Genomic DNA, 20,060 nt, shown 5'->3' with positions numbered 1-20,060 from the left:
TGTTGAGCATACGTGGATCTTCTATGGACGCATTTGTTTTATATAAATAATAACCTTTGTCCGGAATAAAGCGAAAACGACTCTGGCATAAAATTTTCATTTTCCTCTGCACTACCAGAACCGAAAAAGGTCTACATATTGAAACCAAACGGTGCCTGTATGCCTTTGCCCCCGCAGAACATCGCAATTTTTTCTCCATGTTTGCTGGGTTAGCTTTGAGTTCGTACCTTGCTTTTCTTGTCACGTTCGTTTCTGGTGTTCCTCTAAGCACGAAAAGTAGCTACGGCGTGGTAAGGCACACTGGATCACTGGACCGACTTGTGTTTCAATGTGCATCGTCATTGCAGAGTTCAGATCTGACGAAGAGTGAAAGTGGGGTCGTTTTCACGGGCTGTTCAATCCCCATTCGAGCAAGAACAGGGGAAAGCGCACCTACACCCGAACCCGTAGACTCAGCGCCCGGCGACCCTCCTGCAAGCACGGACGATGGTGCGGCTGCACTTACGTCATGTTCTGATAAAAGGGAGGTATTTTTGCTCGATGATTTAGAGCACATCAGTATGTTCAGAGAAGCGACTGCAGCTGAAAAGGGCTCTCAAGATATCGCACATCGAGCTACACCTGGAAGTATGCGATTCAGGTCGCAATCAAGTATGACTCGAAATTTCGTATTAGACGAATGGATAGTACACAAGAAGCCATCCGACTGCAGACAACCTTTCGATTTTTGCAGATGCGTTCGTGTTATTTGTCCTCCCAATCACTACCGTTGTATATGTGAACTGAAATGCTAGGACTTTCAAAATTCTTTTGATGGCCCGCTGCTTTAGCGACGTAGACCGAAGGAGTAATCTTTCTAAACGCCAAAGAATTCTTTCTGCAGGCAGACATGTATCGCGGAGAGCATCTACATAGTCGGGAGACCTGGACAGGAAGCATGGCCTTCCAGTTTTCTCCTAATATAAACGGCATTGAAGGATATTTTAGGTCTGCCGAGAGCTTCATTCTATCACACAAACCTTCAAATGTAATAAAAGCACCGATGGCACATGATTACTATTGTTGTCGATGCGCCGCGTGGACTGCAGTTGGGTCGTTAGCCCTTGAGGCCTGCAATACACGTATACTGTACGAGGAACGGTAACCTGCTGTGATGGCCATGAAGTCAGGTCCACGAGAGAGATAAGTGCGGCATATGAAAAACAATCTACAAACGTGGGCGGGTTTCAGGATTGAACAGCGGTGTGTGCGATATTGCGGTCGCGGCGGGTTGATAGCATTTGTGCGTAACTGTGGATCGTGGGGGAGGTGCGCGGTGACGATGGAGGAGATGCACTGTGAAATGGATTGGTGCAAGGTGACGGTGGGGTTGGGCTGCAGGTGCAGAATCCACTTGAACTGCTCGCCGGCGTCGACCTCTACGCGCTTGATCATGCTGTAGCAGCCTACGGCGGCGTAGAACCGCATAAATTTATGCGAGTAGTGCGCACGGGTCGCGCTGGGCTTCCTGTGGCACGCAGACTGCGCGGGGAGGTGGACGTCGGCCGCGGAGTAGGTGGAGACTGCGGCGGCGCGGGCGGCGTCGAAGACGTGTTGCAGCTCGCCGATCTCGTGCTCCTTCCGGTAGTTGCGGTCCGTGCCCTCGCGGAAGTAGTCGCCGTAGAGGTCGAGGTGGTAGAAGACGGCGGCGTACGGGCCCAGGGCGCGGACGGCGTCGAGGTTCTGGCGGTACACGGACTTGAGGGTGGCGACGTGGCCCGCGGTGCACACGGCGAGGCGGTGGCCCGCGGGGAGGTTGGCCGTGGAATCCGCGAAGGGCATGGGCGGGGCGGCGGCAGACTGCGCGGACGTGACGGCGGCTTTGACGCGGTTGGCCGCCGGTTGGTCAACGTTGTGCATGAGCAGGACCAGGGCGGCGCCGAAGAGCGTGACCAGGGCGAGCAGGCGCCCCAGCGAGGATGGCGGGGCCGGCGCCGGCGGGCGTCGGCGCCGGCGGCGGGTCGTCGGCAGGGGACGGTCGCGTCCGCGGGGATGGCATCGCGCGAAGTAGGGGGAGGGGGAGACGTGGATCGGGGGGGAGGAGGTGGGGCGGAGAGGAGGGTGGAATTGAGAGCTGAGGGGGGGATGCGACGGTGGGAAATCGATGGGCTCGATGCCGTACTACTGTACGTGTACAGTTGTGTGAACCAGCCTACGTGTTGGCGCATAGTATTTGTGAACTGGTAGATACAGGTTGAACACGTTTTACACATTATGAATATGAAACGGGGTCATACTGGAAGTGCACGTGTCACAATTGACGCACGCCGCAATGCGCCGTGGCCGTTCAGTGAGGGGCGCATAGGCAGAACTCAGGGAATGGAGGCATTCTAAGAGAGTGCAAAAGGCAGCGAACGCAAAAAGAAAGAGCGCAGAGGAACGGGAATCCAGGACGAGAGGAGGGAAGAATGATAGGTACTTAATAGGGAAGCTAGAGTACGATAGTCTAAAGAAAAAGAGTCCGGGCAGTGGGTAGAGCAGACCGACGGCCCTGAACGGCCCTCAGGGCCGTTCCTAACGAAGAGTTAGGTGTGCTAGCACGCAAGCACCCTGACATTTGGCATGAATGGATTGGTTGAACGGGAGTAAAAGCATTTCCAATAATTTTTTCAACCAATACATTCATGCCAAGTTTCAGGGTGCTGGCACGGCGAACTCTTCGTTAGGAACGGCCCTCAGGGCCGTTACATCGCAACGACCACAGACACGACCAGCCTTACTGTAGACAGAAGGGAGTCAGCCATACCAACATACGCTCTCTGTTGGTATGACAAGCAACGATTTTACAACAGTACCTACTGAGAACCGTACACGTGTGGAACAGGTGTAAGTAGGCGAAATTTGGCAGAAGCGAGAAAGTGTCCTCTCTTCCAAATTCCGACGCACTTCCGGGAATGAAATCGAGAGATACGCGACATACAACAAGTAGATTGAATGGGCTTGAGCCCAACTGCACGAGCCGCCCTGATCGCGTAACTTGGTAAACAAGAGTACGGTACGCTGGCAAGATCACGAGGATGCCTTCAACTTGCCACTCCTGCAAAACTCTTCTCCCAAGTCCAAACATGGCCGCACGGTCCACAACAGCACGTACAGTATTCGGTACGCATGCGGCATGCATCGGCGCGAGTAAACCCCCGCGGTACTTGCCGCGGCCCGTCTCTTGCGACGCGTGGCGCGGCCGGCGCACCGCACAGCCCGCACAGCCCACGGCAGCAACGCCGGCACGAAGAGCGCGGGCCCTCTTCCCGCTCGGAGCGGGTCGCCTCTTACGAGTACAACGCGTCTGACGTGTACCAGGCGCGTCTCTTGCGCGGGACTCTCGCGAGAAACGGCCAATCGGGGCCGCCGGCCGCGATTGGTGGTGCGGGCCCTACAAGAGGAGGTACCTATTTTTTGAACAGCGCATGGCAAAGTTGAACACCCCAAAATTTACTTTTTTTAACGTTTATACGTCACTGGCACCTCTATGGGTCCAAAAAGATGACCTGTAATCTCCTGTATCTCGAAACCGCTTCCTCAAATACGACAACAGTTCGCAGAATCAGCTTTTAGGGTGACCCCACCGCGCCTTGCCCAAAATCGCAAAAAGCAGACAGTTGTCCTCCGGTAATTGGATCTACTATCTTTTAATCAAGCCGCGCTTTGGGGGAGGTGGTGATTCAGAGATGAACCCCACCGCGCCTGTAACACGATACATCTATTCATATTCAGGGTCACCCCAATTAGGCTACAAGTATGTCGTAGAAATACATTTGGCGCAAAGAAGCAAGCTACTGCATGCGTCTGTTCCACAATTGGCGGCAACTTTTGCTCGTCACTTGCCCGCTCTCCATAATATGTAGGCTCTTGTTTGGGAATTATCAACTCGGCAAGTACACCACGCTTTCAATTCCTATTATGGACTCTGGAACTGCGCTCTCAGCAACGCACAGGGCAAGATTCTCCTCGTCTGACCACCCCAGTCCCTTACCCTTTTTCCTCACTCTTACTGCCGAGTCATCAGTCCTAGTAACCACCTCAGCCATTGCCTGCACTTCTCAGAAGACGAGAAGGAGGGAGAAGATGGGAAATGTCCACGAGCGAAGGCTGCACAACACTCCTTTTCGCGTCCCACACTATTGATGGGACTTCAGTCAAAACAGCCCCAATGCCATTTGGAAGAGCTTTGGTAGAGCTGTAAGCACATGAAATTCAGATGTTTTCTGTACCGTTACTAAAGAACGAAGCTCGCCCAAACGGCGCTTTGGACAAAAATCTCGACCAAATAATTTTGGTTTGGAAAAGAATCCTTCCCAAATTCTAAACTTTAGGACAAATGGTGGCGCGGTGGGGTTCAAAATTTCTTCCATCGGTCCGAACTTTAGTCCATCGGTCCAAACTTTAGTGGTTGGAACTTTAGGACAGAAATTTTGTTGGCGGTGGGGTCACCCTTACGCGCGCTTTTTATGTTAAACGATTTGCCTTTGTAGACTTCCGCCTTTTTTTATGCCAATAAGAGCAGTTTCAAGATTCTGAGCGCTCTTGTGACCTTCTGACAAAACCTGTGCTGTTGTCGCGGCAGCTTCGATCTTTGCCGTCCAGCGAACGAGAAAGGGAAACCAAAGGTGGAAAGGGTGATGGCGGATCGAATGACGTGGGAACGAGTGCGACTACAGTACCGCGTTGATGCGTATAGGGACGAAAACATTGCTCCCAGGACGATGAGGGTTCGTCGTGCGATAGCACAGAAGCGAGTGATGGAATTGCGTATGGCCGCAATAGCTCAGCGGATTCCATAGATAGAAGACAGGGTAAGGCAATGGCACCTCTAGTCTTTCTGCTAATCAAATAAAAGGTGCGAAGCATGTCGCCGCCTCTGCCGTCTGAACACGCCCCCGTGCTCCCTCGCCTACTCTCTTCCGCTCGCCCTTGACTCGCATTCCCCGCCCGAACATGAAGCATCCCTCACTGCCATCCCGCGTGCTCCCCGCCACCCCCGCCTTATTCGGTCCCCCTTGCCCCGTCATTCCCTTCCACGCGCGCCTCTCGCCCGATCTGGCTCCCAAAACCCCCCCTCCCCCACAGCCACCGCCTCTGTCAAAACAAGAGCAAAGCCCCTGCCCGTCCGCACCACTCGCTCGCCCTCGCACCCACCCACGCAAGGTCCGCTCTGCCGCTACATGAACCACGAGACGCTGCACCGCTCCGTGTCGAACGCGAAGGGCTCGTGCACCCAATTGTTCGAACACGACGAGCGCGTGCGCTGCCTGCTGCAGCAGGCCCGCGCGTCACTGAAGAAGTTCGAGCGCAGAAAGGCCGAGCTCCACTTCCCGCAGGCCATCTCCGCAGACCCGGCCCGCGCGCAGAGCCACCTCCTGTACGCTCTGCACGTGCAGAAAAGAGACCCGCTGCTCGCACGCGGCTTGTTCTTTCATGGCCTTAGGGAAAACCCGAATGATGCAAAGCTTCTCTAAGTTGCATCCGATTTTCTGAGCTTGAAAAACTAGTAAAATTTGACGTTTCAATCACTTGTCAATGCACCGTGGCGCTTCATAAATAGGTTCGTTTTTCGGTACAATACCCCTCTTGAATCTTACCGTTGCGACCGCGTGCCGTTTCCTAGTTGTATTTCTGATTCGTTTTCGTCAATTATGATGCGGAAGCCAAGAATGAAGGCTTTTTAATGGCACTGCTTTTGTGAGCAGGCGCTGGGAAAAAGGAAATTTTTCTAAAAAAACAGAAAGTGTTCAATAAAGGGTCTTAGCTCTGTTGTAAATAAAGATGTAAGGTATATGATAAGGTACACATTAGATATACTCTGTAAATGCAGACTTCGTGCGTAATTAACGACATATTGCTGAAAGATTGAGTCGTTACCGAAAACACCAGATTGCTACGTATAGCTGGATAAATTTCAAATTTATTCTGCATTTTTGATGACAGCGTGTGCACTCAATTTTGACTTGATGATTACAGTACTACAAAAAATGTACCCAAATATTAATCAAAGATAGAATCATAACGATCACTGTCTCTGTCGGCCGTGTACAGCTCTAACCCAAGACGAAAACGGCGATTCGCACGGTATTTCTCCTGCGCACGCCTCCTCTTCTGTACTGTATCCTCCTCAATCGCGTATTGCCCATTTTTAACCTGATTGTAACGGTCCAAATCAGCACCACGGAGCGGATGCCAATTGACATGGAGATTTGTCAGGCTGATATACAAGCGGAAAATCTTATCATAACTTTTCTCAGCCTACCTGTATTTGCTTGATAAAATATTCCAGTTTGTGCACAATCTCCCGAAGAAATTTTCCACAATTATTCGATCTGACGAAATCTTCTTGTTTTGAGCCTCATCTTCTAACGTCAAGTGTCCGTTCACGGATTTGCGCCCTGGTATGACAGATCGCAAAAACTCACTTGAGCCCTGATAGCCCTTATCAGCCAATAGTCCCCAGGTATTATCATACTTTTCACATAATATACCAACGTCTGCAATGTCCAGCTCGCCTTCCTTCTTGGGCATAGCATCAATGTAAAAATCTTCTATTTTTCTCATAATGTCGATGTCAGCAACGGAGCCCGGATAATGATCTGAGCATCCAATAGCCCATCCGTTTGGTAACATGGAGACCTCCATCTTATAACCGTACAGTTTCTGCTTTCCGCTAAAATACTTCTTTCCCTCTTCCATAGATCCATTTGGTCTAAAAGCTTGCTGAAAAGTAACATCTGTAGCATAACGCCAAAACTTAAATATTCTAAACATTATTTGTGTCTTTAGCATCTTTGTCATTGTCCAAGACTCCCCCAGGTTAAGCACTAAAGTCTCATATAGTTCTTCGAAAACTACATTAATAAACTTCATAACCGTGCCCTCAAACGTAGGACCACTCACACCAAACAGCCTTCCCAAGTAGTCCCATTGCCCACCGTGTTTAAGTGCTGTCAAATTGAACAACAAAACATCCTTGCCACTAAACTGTGACTTTCGTCCTCGCCCCACATTCCAGTTGGTTGTGACGTGGTCTTGCAAGAGAAGCCAAAGCTTTCCAAACTCATTTACATCGAAGTTTGACATTTGCACGATCGCCTCAGATCCTCCTGTGTTGTAAAATTTATCAAACACAGGAGAGCTGGACGTGCATTCGTCATCAGAGTCTTCTTTTGTGGGGTCCATGTCGTATTCGTCAATGTCTGCCTCGCGTTCAACAGCTGCATCGGCAAGCAGTCTCAGTGCGCTATTAACGTCGACATGTTCCGCTAAAGGAGCATTGGGAGGTGTAGGACGGGCACCGGAGGGATTGGGAGAAACCGGCATAGTGGTGAGAAAAAAAGGGGCTGAATTGGTCTGGTGATAGCGCTGGGACAGAATTTGTGCATAGTTAATGCGCAATGTTGAAGTGAATTCGGTGAGAAATGTGTCTTATGAGCGTTTGGCGTGGCAATGCGCAAAGGGGCGGGGTTGTGTAAAAATTTTGAAATTCTGCATTTCGACGCTGTTTATGATAATTGATACTGTATTGTGTAATCGCTCTGTCTTTACGTAAAGTTGATGTGTTTTTCGTAAATGCAGCCATTCTTGTTTATGTGGTCATGATTTCTACAGTGCGAATGGATTTGTCCAAAAGGCCTATTAAGTTAAACAAACGGCATACACCGATGCCGGTTCTGCCTTGGGGTCTGCCTTGTTGTAAATAGACTTTTTTTATCAAACGTGCATGCATATGCAGGTGTCTCCGCGGAGGTGTGTGACGCTTGGTTGGCACAGCTGAGCGCGGATATACGGTACACGTGTGCGAGGCAGTGTGCATTCGGGGGAGTATCGGCGCCCCCCGCGCCCACCTGTGCTACACCGTGTACCGGCGGGTAGCACAGTGTGGTGATGAGACGATGACTCAGTTTATCTTCCTATCTCTCACTTGCTCGCTTAAGGCTAGTCGCCGCTCGCCGTCGTCTGTGCGTGGCTGTGATGCGTGTACTACGTGTATGGTTATCATCACTTGGTGAGCGCTACTGCGACTGCGCTGTTATGGTTATCACCACACTCCTCCCGTCGCTGTAGCGCCACCCTTTTGGTTGGTGCGGGGGTGGGGGGTTGCGCACTTGTAGCTTTTTTTTAAGTGTGTGAATGGTTTCGGAGTGAGCGGCTTTGTTAATATATCTGCGAGCATGTCTGGTGACTGAATTTGGCGTATGCTTATCGCCTTTGCTCTGGTTTGGTGGGTGAGGTAGTGGTGTCTGATGTCAATGAACTTTTTGCGTTTTGTTGGTCACTGTTCTTTGCGACTGGTATTGCAGATTGGTTTTCTATGTGGAAGGGTGTGGCGTCTTGGGACAGCATGCCGATGTCATTGAGTAGAGGTCTGATCCATGTCGTTTGCTGTGCTGAGGATGTTGCAGCAATGTATACTGATTCGCATGTCGATAATATTATCGACAAGCAATCCATCACAGCATATGCTGTGATGGATTGCTTGATAGAGCCCCAACACACAGGTGTTCCATTGTACATGTGGATCATTCCTGATATGGATTTGCAGTCTGTGACGTCTGTTGCGAAGTCCGCATCGCTATACGTTTCGAGGAGGTTTGGAATACAGTGCAGGTCCATTTTGTGTTTTCCTCCTGCAAGTATGAGTCCATGCATCTGTGTGTGTTTCATATATCTGATCAGACGCTTGAGGGCATTGCAGTGCCTTGTCGTGGGGTTTTTCGCGGCTACTGATAATCGGTTGGCGACAAAGTATATGTCTGGTCGCGTTGAGTCTGCGATGTATCTGATGTCACCGAGCAGCTGTTGATACGTTTTGGTGACATGTGGCATTGGTTCGTCTTTGGGGACAGGGCCATGCAATTTTTTGTTGTCGTTGTATGGCGTTGGTTTGCTATTGCATTCGCCCATTTCCGCCTTATTGATGACGTACTGTATCGCCGCTGGTTGTGAGGCATGTATTGAGCCGTTCTTGAGTCTCTTGACTGTCCAGCCTAGTAGTTGGCTTGGTTCGCCCAGCTGCTTGATGTTGTATGCAATGGCCAAGATGGCTGCGAACTGGGTCTGTAATTTTTTGGACGTACTTATGATGGTAAAGTCATCCATGCTGATAGAGAGAATTATGGTGTGGTCATTTTGTCGTCTGTGAAAGAGGCACATGTCTGCCTCTGATTGGCTGAATCTGTGCTTTTTAAGGAGTTTGAATACAGCAGTGAGGTAGGTATGTCCTTCTCCCGGTGTGCCGTATATATTCTTGTTCAGCCTGCCCACTGTGTGTGCGTGTGTGTATGTTCCATCTAACCCTGGGTGCTGTCGTACATACACTTGCTCGCTGCCGGAGTGGTCAAACTTTTCATGCAGGTACGCTGCTTTTATGTCGATGTGCGCGATGTTGATGTCAAATGCTGCGGCAATAGCAAATACGAGTCTGACCGTGGTTTTGTCCGTCATATATGTCGTCGTGTTTTCAGGGTTGAAATGGACGTTGGGGATCATCTTGTCTCCTCTTTCTGAACACCTTGCTTTTCGCTTCATGATCTGGCCTTTCTCGTTTCTTTTGTAGCGGTACCCCATTGTTAGCGGTATGAGTTTGGTTGTTTTGGGGATTTTGTGAGAGGGGAGCCATGTGATAAGCTTGTTTTGGTCTAGGTTATCGAGCTCTTAGTTGTGCGCTCGCGCCCACTGTGCTGCATCAGGGTAACTTTTGGCTTGGCCATGGTGCATTGGGGCGGAGGTTGTGTTGGTTATTTGGGCGGGGGTTTGCTTGGGCGTGGATGCCTTGAATACCACATGAACCTTGTTGTTGGGGTCACGGTCTCGATGATAGACATTGAAGTTCACTGTCCGCACACGTCGTGTTTTGTTGTCTGCCGTGTTCATGACCACGATGTGTTTGAGGTCGGTTGCGTAGAGGTACTGGACGGAGATGGCTCTGTGTTGCATATTGTGCATTGTTGTGTTTCCCATGATGTTGAGAATATGTCCCAGTTGCCCAAATATTAGGTATTGTGGTACTTGCGGCGTGTATCCGTGCTATGCTGTGGTTGGGATTTGTCGTGTGCCGAGGTGAAGCGTGTTATTGTTCTTGAATGCTGCATCCTTGATTGCATCTTCCCAGTGGTCTGTGGGAAGTGTACTGTGGTGTAATGCGGCTCGTGCTGCGTTCAGTATGGTTCTGCTGATTCTTTCGGCAATACTGTTTTCCGGGGGTGAATACAGCACAGTAGTTGTGTGTTGTACCCCACTGTTGTGGTATACGGTTTGCGTCGTGCTTGATAGATACTCTTTTGCATTATCTGTGTGGACTCTCCGTGGTTTGTGGGGTTTGCTTTTGTTGATGTGTTGCAGTACGTTGTTCAGTTGTTCTGCAGTTTCGTCCCTGGTTTTTAGGAAGGTGATTATTAGGTATCGTGAGTTTGTGTCAATCACGTTCATAAAGTACTTGTTTCCTTGCCTTGACAGGGTGGAGAAGGGACCGCATATGTCACTGCTGAGTGCCTCGCCGGTGTTGTAGTTGTGTCGTCTGCGCTGATGTTTGGCTGGCTGGAGTTTTGCTGCTGCGCAGGTTGTGCATGTGATTTTCGGGGGCGGGTTTGCAAGTGATGCTGGGAGGTTGGGAATCATTTTTCTCTGTGCCATTTGTTGTATGGTTGATGGGCCAACATGATTGAATACCATGTGCCAATGGTGGTGTTCATGTTGTGTGCGCGTATTGGCAGTGTCAGGGGGGTTGTGGGCAGGGTTGTGCTGCTGGTGCATGGGGGCAATGTTTTTATGTGCTTTCGGAGTTTGCAATCTGGGCAGCGATTTGGGGGCTTGTGATCCTCGCACTTTGGTGGTTGATCACACACAGGTGGGCGTGGATGCGGGCAGCTGCCCCGACGACCCGAGTATGAAAATTCTTCAAGAACAATTGCGACTTGGCTAAAAATTAAAGAAAAAACTAGATACCGACAAACGGTGCTTCTTTATTCTCTCAATGTTTCTTAAGGTACCCGTTCTCTTGCCCTACTGGGATTTGATGGCTGCCCTTTTATACTAACCCGACAACCATTTAGGACTCTAGACACACATCGTGAGTACAACATTGTCATGCCTAATGTCTAGAAGAACGCTGGAGTGGACTCTGGCGAAGACGCCGCAGCAGCTTTTCCTGCCTTGGCTGAGTTCCCAAAGAATTCAGCTCCGGCGTCGATCGCTGATTGGTTGTCTCCGATCTGTTTCCTGAGCAGATCAGGGCTCACCCGGTAAGTCACAGCTCGACTATTGTAAGTCGTAGTGACCGATGAGCTGCTATGACAAGCGGTTGTTGTGTCCCTGGTACTCTTACTCATAATGACCGTGATAACGGCAATTACAGCTCCGAATTTCCCGGTGAGTTCATTGTAGTAGTAGACAGGCAACAATGCCGACGTTCTTGACGAGGAGGTTGTCGCTTGATAAGTGATCTGCAGATCGTCACCCAGCCTAGACATTATGGCTCCCGCTATCGTCTCGATTGCACCACCAGACATTCCGATGACCGCTGCGCGGATCACGCTAGTAATGAAAGCAGTACCAATAGTGGTACCGGACCACTTGAAGCTCTGAACCTGTGATGAGGAAGCCACAAAACCAAGCGAATGCAGCTTGCCAGAAGTATTCCGGAACACTGCCTCCCATAACCGTGGGTTATTATTGTAGGCGTCATTAGGCTGCTGCCCAGTACCCAGTCTGATCACAGGCGAGCTATCACCTGGTAGAGTGACGGAGCCTTTGGAAAGCAGTATCTGCATAGCAGTTGCTTGGATTGATGTCATCTTGGCGATAAGTGCATTAACGTCGTTGTTAACGACGTTTAGTTTGGCTTTCTGTGCATCATCGCCCTGAGTATATTGAACAGCAGAGGCTACGTAGGTTGACCCGTCTGGGAACACCTTGCCTTCGCTTTTTGTAGGTGCAGATCTCAATCGCTCATCGATTCCTGGTGCCCCTGCTACGGTCTCAGTTCGTTTATGTATAGATATCAGAGTTCCGGGAAACTCTTGACTTTCTACACACTCGCACTCAAACCAGGCCCTGCCTTGTTCGATATGCGGATGAACGTCTTCGGAGACTTCACTTTCTTGTCCGCCGTTGTACTGTACAGTAGATTGTTCTTGGACGGCCTTGTCAAAGTCCATGGTGAGGTGATTGGAACGACTGAACTGGTAGGATATTGCACTTGGTTTTGAAATTATCAACCTGACGGTGGGAGTCGAACGGGAATAGGTAGGGGGCGGGAGCGGACGCAGCTTTTATAAGGCCGCGGGCTTTCGCAGGGGGGTGCAGGGGGAAGAGGACGCATAGGGGGGCACGGGTGTACCGAACACTAACGGGGGCCACCGCCTCACCTGCCACGTGACCCACTCGCTTGTGCCTTGAAGCAGCTTAACCTACCAAAATGCAAAAATCCCGCCATTTCCGCCTTATATTGAAACACGTCCATGCTTTTGCATCCAAACCAAACCCGTTCTCCACTCCCTTGTCCACGCCATACACAAACCTTCTTTTCCGCGTACATTCAGCCCTCTACTATGGATCGAAAGAGCAACTCTGCATCATGAATATTCCCTACACACATTTCTCAAATACTGCAATACTGCTTTAATGAGGTCATATTCTATTAAAACGCTCTGGTATCTATATGGATGCCGATCAACTCCTTGGTCGAAAGTAGGCTGCTGCCCGCAAATCTCCTTACTTGAATGAGTGTAATATAGCCACAACAGTGAGGCACACTCAAATTTTGATAGAAGATATAGTTGTGACTTTTTTAAGCGGATCTCGTTGCATACCTATTCTATTCAGGAGGGTGAGTCGACGCCCCGCATAAGTGATTGGTTAGATAGCAGAGCCGAAGTAATGCCAGTCTGAAGTGTCTACAGGGGTATTCGAGAAGTACTGTCATAGTAGTGTAGCATTAAAAAGTTGCAGAACGACAGAACTTTCAACTGAGGAAAAATATTTACTCAAACATAAAGATGTTGTACAATCACAACACAAAATCATATAGGTATGATACTGAACAGTCTCCTCATTGGAATACCCTCTCTATGAGAACGAACAACATCGTCTTTACCAACCGTCTTCTTAAAGGGAGGGTTCCTTGTATACCATTGCCCCCCACCTGCATCCCGTTTGTTTCACATCGTTCCATTGTATCCGTCTCTCGCTTGCAACCGTTGCAACTAGTTAGAATGTCTCGCGTGTTAAGGAACCCCACAACTGTTTCCTTATATTTCGAGCACCAATTCATCGAACGAACAACTCTACATCATTATGTATTGCATACAGCGTTAAAGAAACACACAAAACATTTTGCGCAGCACCCGTCACTGCAACAGGTATGATACTATACAGTCTCGTCATTGGAATACCCTCTCTATGAGAACGAACAACACTGTCTTACAAACCGTCTTCTTAAAGGGAGGGTTCCTTTTATACCATCTCCCCCACCTGCATTCCCTTTGATTCACATCGTGCCAACCCAATGCATCCGTCTCTCGCTTGCAACCGTTGCAACTAGTTGGATTGTCTCGCGTGGTACAGAACCCCACAACTGCTTCCTTATATAGTTCGAGCACCACGTCCAACTCCATATCTGCCTACCCTCCACCTCTGCATCCAACACATATCATACCCAAGTCCTACACTCTACCACCAGCATGTACTTCTATAGAAAAATGGCACCATCCGTGAACCATCACTAGTTGTAGCGCCCCCCGCCGAGCAGATTACCACCACATCCCCCGTCATAAAAGAACAACAGTCTCATGGCTTCCTTGGAGTGTCAATCGATCACCGGAGCTGCTGTCAGAATGTCAACGTGCGAATCGCTCACGCTGTCGCCTGAACAAAAACCGTCAAAAGATCTGCGGCGATGCGGAGAAGAGCAAAATGGAACAAACATCGAAAAGCGCGAAGTATGCCAATTATCTGAGGCCATCGGCTTCTATTCTAATACGGCCACATCTGCATCCTTCTGTCCATGTGCGTGGAAGGCAATGTGGCATCTATCCCAATGATAACGCAATTCGAGACTGCTTTCGAAATCTCGCCGCCTGACCTGCGGTACAATGTCCGTGGCGTACAGTTTTGTTGCCATTGTCTGCAGTCTGTCACGCATGTACAGACCCGTTGCCCCGCACTTGATCTACTTCAATGTTCTATATTCCGCCATCGTAGATACAAGTACACTCAAACATGAAGATATTGTATAATCACATCACAAAGTCATGGGCACGCCATAAACGTTGTGACCGGGTCGGCGAATAAAAAGCGAATTGTATGGCAGAATCCCTGCGTAAGAGTCTGAACTTTAACAACGACAAACGATGATTCTATTCCCCATTCACAGATACTTTTGCCTCAGCCATTGCTGGTGAATCCAATGCACTTACCAATTCCTCGGTACCACGACGAAATCGGTCCCTCGCAACGATTCTCACAAATGCTCTGGAAACATGACCACCACCTACATGACCAATAAATTGAAAATGGGGCGGGGGGGGGGGGGGGGGGGGGGATATCTCACTTGGGGTTGTGTAAAGAGAAAAGTTTTCAAGATGCAGGAATTCAAGAGGCAGGAACTCGTTGAGTACAGACAAGTAGAGACGGGCTGAAGTGGACGTTTTTCTTCTTTCTTGAATTGTCTGGTCTCTCACCACTGTATATCTACCATTAGCCACCCTCAACCCATTTCGAGCTACGACCTAGTAAATATGAGCCCCGATTTACATTCAGAATCGTAATCTGCTGCAGACGTGGGTACAACCTTGAGAAAAGTACCGCACTGAATTATAGTCTGGCTCCCGTTTTCAGTAGACTTATCTTGCCAGGGAGGCAACATATTCTAAGCCTTTCAGTTGACTTGCAGCTATGCGAAAGCTAAATCGAGAAGAAATGCCTGCAAACGGGAGGTACTGTGTTTCTGAGCGCCTGAGAACAGAAATATACATCTTGAAAGCAATTGAAGAGAGCTTTTGTTATTCGTTTGTTGGTCTTGAGATTGTGGACAGATTTTTGTTGGTTGGCGTAAGGCTTGAATGTGTAAACAGACTGCGGTAAAAAAAGAGAAGCTAGTGTGCTTAAGTTGGCACCAGTATCAACCTTGATCCGCCACAGGGTTAGTACTGTAGTGGACCGATGGGCATGACTTTTGCGCCGCCCGCCGCCGTCGCCCACGCCCGACCACTTCTCCCAGACCATCACGGACCCCGTTTGCGTCGGCGCCTTCGATCCCGCCTTCGCCTCCGACGCCGACACCGACAGTCCGGCCTCCGGCTCCTCCGTCTGGCGCAGCGACTTCTCCCGCGTCCACAGCGTCGCTAGCTCCGGCCGCGCCAGCAGCACAGACCCCTTGCCACTAACTCTCGACCGGCCGACCCTTCCGACACCCCCGTCGCCGCCGCTCCGCCGAAACCCGCCGACGACCCGCCGCTCCACCGCATGCGCGACATGCAAAACCGCCCCAACTCGCTGCGCTTCGACGCGCACGTCACCGTGCTTCAAATAGCGCCGGAGGAGCCTGTCGCGGACGCGCGCGACACGCCCACCGACGAGACCGCCACCGGCGTCGGGGCGCCCGAGGGTGCGGCCGCGGCGTGCAGAGCAGCGCCGTTCGCAGGCGAGCGTGTGCTCAGCGACAAGCAGACGCCGCCCGCGTGCACGTTCTCGCGCGACCGGGCGCGGTCGTTCTACGGGCGCGCCATGAAGGACAAGAACGACGCCGAGGAGGCGCAGGGGCCCGGCACGCGCGGGCCCGTGTCCGAGGAGAAGATGCGGGGGGCCGTGCTCGACGAGGATTTGCATGCATTTGTGGGTTTTGAAATCGGACCCAAAAACGGAACCGTTGAATACCGACACGAAATCAAGGTCCCCGAAATTCGGTCGTCCACGCAGGCGCATTTGCGTCCACGCCAAATCCCTACAGTAGGCCTTTTCGACAAATCCATCCGCACTGTAGAGATCATGACCACATGTTGACAGCTAAAAAAGGGGGCTGCGCGCGTAGGGGAGAGAGAAAAGCGAGATGTTTATTTCAAGAGGGGGGGTCGGTCCCGGTGTTGTTGTTTTTTTTTTCTGTTGTCCCCCCTGTCGCGGGGTGTCGCGGCGCGCCCCTTTCTCTTATAGAGGGGCGGCCTGCATCTTCCACTTCCCAGGACCGCCGCCCTTCAAAGGGAGATTGTCCACGTGTACACCTGGCGTACACGTAGACCAATAAAATCATCTTTTGAAGGCTTTGGTCCTGGGGCCACTCCTGGGTACTGTACCCTGTACAGTACCCAAAATCTCCCCCACACGACCCCCTCCCCAGCCCCATACCCGGGCAGGGGCAACATATATACTGACCGGTGCTGCTCCTGGTGATCGGCTTGAGTCAGGGAACCGGCGCTCGACCTTGACGATTTCATTTGACACAATTTAGTGTCACCATCGACACCAATCCCCCAATCGCTCCACGTATACACGTGTACAGCTCATCATCGCTGTAAGCTGTCACTTCAATCATTATCCTACCCACCTTCTCTACTTTTCACACAACTAACTTCGGTGTTCCTGCGTTTTTTTTCTTGAAGAACCTGTCAACGCGTCAGGTTCTAATTGCCTCCAGTCTCAGAGATCGCTGATTGCTTGTGTGGCGGACTCAGGTGAGGTTTAAATTCTCGGGTCTGCCCCTTGCAAGAAAGCTGATCTGACGAGGATGGCGAAAACCAAGCAGACGGCGCGCGCCGCAGTACTGGCGGCAAGGCGCCCCGTCAACATATCGCGTCGAAGGCGGCGAGAGTATCCGTTGAAGAGCACAACGCTCGTGAGAGGATAATGTGGCTATTGTCTCAAAGAACGGACGTAATGAAGGTGTCGAAGAATGAAGAAGCTTCGCCTCGTTTTCCGTACCATGTTTGGGTTGGACCAAATCTGACAAGGTATGACTTGGATTTAAGGGAAATGCTCCGCCTTTTCGGTCGACATGTGGTCATCCACTTAAGTGCGCGAGGAAAGCACGGGGTCTCGGTACATGAATTTTCCCGAGTCGGGCTGACTGAATCGATTGACGATAAGCGTGCTTATGATCACGTGGAGGATGATGCTTGGAATATTGAGTCTATCTGCTACGATAGACTCGCAAATAAGTACGTTGTGGTACAACCGTAGGGACGCTAAACCGTAAACGGAAAAGGACAGGCTGTACCTAAAATGAGGGAGCTTGGGGGACCGCTACACTGGAGCGTCAGGTAGAATAATCCGGAACGGTAGGAAGCACAGGACAAGGGAGGTACACCGCACTGGACACGCGCAGTCGTACTGGGGTGTAGAGCAGTACGACCGGTGGCGAGCTGGAAACCTGCGGGACTTACTTAACCGTACGGTAAAGGACTAGGGTAGGAAGTAAGGGGAGGCGTGCTTCCCTCGGTTTACCTCCAGCCCGGTGCCCCCCTATCTTATACCCCCTAGTAGGGCGGTGGCACCGGACGGACTACAGTAGCTGTACATACTGTAGCCAGCTTACTGTAGCTTACGGTAACTAAAAATGACTACTGTACTAACCCACCGATCGGTCGCGCACCACGTGTACACCTGCACTAGCTGGTGCCACTAACTACACGTGGACTCCCACGTGGCCACATCTACACGTGCTGGCCACGTATGCACCGTATCGGTTAACATCTTACTACTGTACTTGGCGAGGCCTCTGGCGCCCGCCTAGTGCAGTAGCGCCACTTGGCAATTGTACCACAAACCCCCCTTCTTAAATGACGGCACGTCCTCGTGCCGTCCGTCCCGGAGACTGCATTTCCACTTCAAGTCTTCCCACCACGGCCATCCTTGGCGCGAACATTCCGAATCGGTACTAGCCGCCGCTTGGCAGCCGACGACCTCACTGCGCGGACCCTCTCCGTCATGGGCAAGCGCCGGCGCCCCGGTCGGGCAGCATGGCGGTTTTTCGCTTGGCCATGTGAGCCGGGCGCTAATTTCCATGCGGTTGCGATCCCTGCTTCCTGACGCGACTAACCGTATTCCATCCCCACTGACTTCTTGATCGACAGGTCCTAATCACCCTCTCTCACCCGTACAGTACCGGTAACGGATCAAAGAACAGGGGGAAACCCGACGGTGCCGACCACGGCAGCGCCGGCAACACGGTCGAGGGCTGGGGCGAGACTGCCTCGCCTTCCCGTGTCGAGATAGCACCGGAGTATTCCCGTGCAGAGACTCCCGTAGCTCGTCTGAACGGTGGGTAGGTTAAGAGCAGCGGCGGTAACGCCAGCTGCCCCCAACCCGCTGGACAGGGCCGACGGCTCGACGGTAATAGAAACCTCGCCGGAGCCGCGTCCCGAGGACCGACAGGGCTTGGAATCTCTGGGAGATCGCCCGTCCAGTATTCCCGAGCCACGAGCTTGTCCACCGTCTGCGGATGTCGGGGCGTGCCGTAGCTGCCCCGGAGATGCTCCGCGGACGGATTTCCCAACGGTGACACCGGGGAATAATTATCTTCGACGGTCTAGGGTCTGAGTGGGGCTCGGTTGGCCCCACGCCCCCGGAAGATACCGTAAGGACTTTTACGCAGATGTCCGCCCCGGTAGTTAGAGGAGAATCCCCCTTGAGGCGGCCCCGATGGCGACGGAGATCGAGAAAGACCCAGCGATGGGCCAGTCTCCTGCGAAGGCGGCCTTGTCGGTGAGAAGGGTAGTTGCAGCGACACGCGTGCCGACAACGGGTGGCGAGGGATCGCCTCCTATGGGGACGGCTGTGCCATTCTCCCTTCCATCGAGGCGTTGATTCCACCGCCCTCGCGGGACAGTACCACCCCGCCGTGGGCTCCACCCATCCGTGGCGCCGATGCGGCCACCACGGCTTCCGCGGGGACCCTGAGCGAATGCGGCGCTTCCTCATCCTCAGGGCCCCCCTGGTTTGGGGTTGGAGCTGACGCTCCTCCGCGAGGCTGCGGGGTAGGTGCATCACCACTTTTGGCTTCCTCGTCCTCGTGGAGGAGGGGAGCCAACCATTCGGTACAGTCTGCGCCCACCTTGGGGGGGCCAAAAGGATCTCACCCTCACCGCCCGCTGGCTCCGGCAAACATTTCATCCGGAGAGCCCTCGCGGCTCGGTGTTGAGGCGGCCGCTCCTCCGCGAAATCGCGGGGCCGGCGCGGCCCCCATGCCCGGTACCAGCCTTCCGCGAGCGTCGGTGGACCGTCGGTACAGTTCGTGTGCGCCTACCCGAGGCTGTCAAGTGGTCATTGGGCGCGAGCATCGCGGGGAGCCCGGCGAAGCACCGTGGCGCGTTAAGTCGCCCAAGCGCGGGAGGTAGGAGTACCAACCGCTTTAGGGGTCAATAGACGCAGTGCAAGCTGCCCCGGAGCGGTGCTGCTCCGTTTTCCATCTCGGTAAAATCGGCCTTTTTCTCAGTAAAATATGCCTGATTTTCCGTTCGGGGGGTCGTTCTGGCTTCAAAACCGGCGGTTTTCTTAGTAAAACGTGCCTGGTTTTTCCGTTCGGCGGGTGGCTTTTTGCCTTTTTGAAGAGCTCCGATTGGCTGTTCCCTCAAATCGGGGGCATTCCGAACAGCCTCCCATACGCCGCCGCGCGCCCTAATTGGCTACGGCCACCGGGTACAGTACTGTGTGAACCACATGTACTGTACCCCGGCCATTCCGTGGCGGTGATTGGGTTTGTGGACGGCATGGCTTCGCAGCAATTCGTCCCCATCCCCCCATCATCCATGGCTGACCCCGGGGGCGCTCAGTGACTTGGGCGCTCCCTCGGGGGTCCCTGGAGGGTACCGTTCGGTTGCGCCCCGCCTTGGCGGGGCGCCAGGTACAGACCCAGGCCCCACCCGGAGGGCTACAGCGCCTCCCCATAAGCAGGCGCTCCTCCGGGGTAGCGGTGCCAACGTACCGTTGCACGGCACCCCCCCGGAGGGCTGGCCATTTTTCCAACTCCGACGCCCCTCTTTTCCCCCGGCGCGTACAGTACGCGGAGGTCTCGACCCTCGTGATTGCGGGGAGACCCCTCTGGC

The 20,060-nt window shown here is 52.2% G+C and overlaps 2 protein-coding genes across 2 annotated transcripts; both read left to right on the top strand.

The window, feature by feature from the left end:
* The first annotated feature begins 889 nt into the window (after window positions 1–889).
* On the top strand, window positions 890–1,144 carry CHC_T00003613001 (hypothetical protein). Its single transcript, XM_005714456.1, has one exon. The coding sequence runs from the start codon at window positions 890–892 to the stop codon at window positions 1,142–1,144; it is 255 nt and encodes an 84-aa protein (XP_005714513.1).
* A 10,870-nt stretch (window positions 1,145–12,014) lies between these two features.
* Window positions 12,015–12,233, top strand: CHC_T00003612001 (hypothetical protein). The gene has a single exon (XM_005714455.1). The coding sequence runs from the start codon at window positions 12,015–12,017 to the stop codon at window positions 12,231–12,233; it is 219 nt and encodes a 72-aa protein (XP_005714512.1).
* Window positions 12,234–20,060: the final 7,827 nt, after the last annotated feature.

Source organism: Chondrus crispus, genomic scaffold, assembly GCF_000350225.1.
Source record: "Chondrus crispus Stackhouse genomic scaffold, scaffold_2, whole genome shotgun sequence".
NCBI classification, from domain to species: Eukaryota; Rhodophyta; class Florideophyceae; order Gigartinales; family Gigartinaceae; genus Chondrus; species Chondrus crispus.
Note: the sequence above shows the minus strand (reverse complement) of the source record. Positions and strands in the feature narration are given on the sequence as shown.

Bases quoted from the DNA above. Each gene is read 5' to 3' on its own strand.
- CHC_T00003613001 (XM_005714456.1), top strand. From the start codon at position 890: ATGTATCGCGGAGAGCATCTACATAGTCGGGAGACCTGGACAGGAAGC.
- CHC_T00003612001 (XM_005714455.1), top strand. From the start codon at position 12,015: ATGTATAGATATCAGAGTTCCGGGAAACTCTTGACTTTCTACACACTC.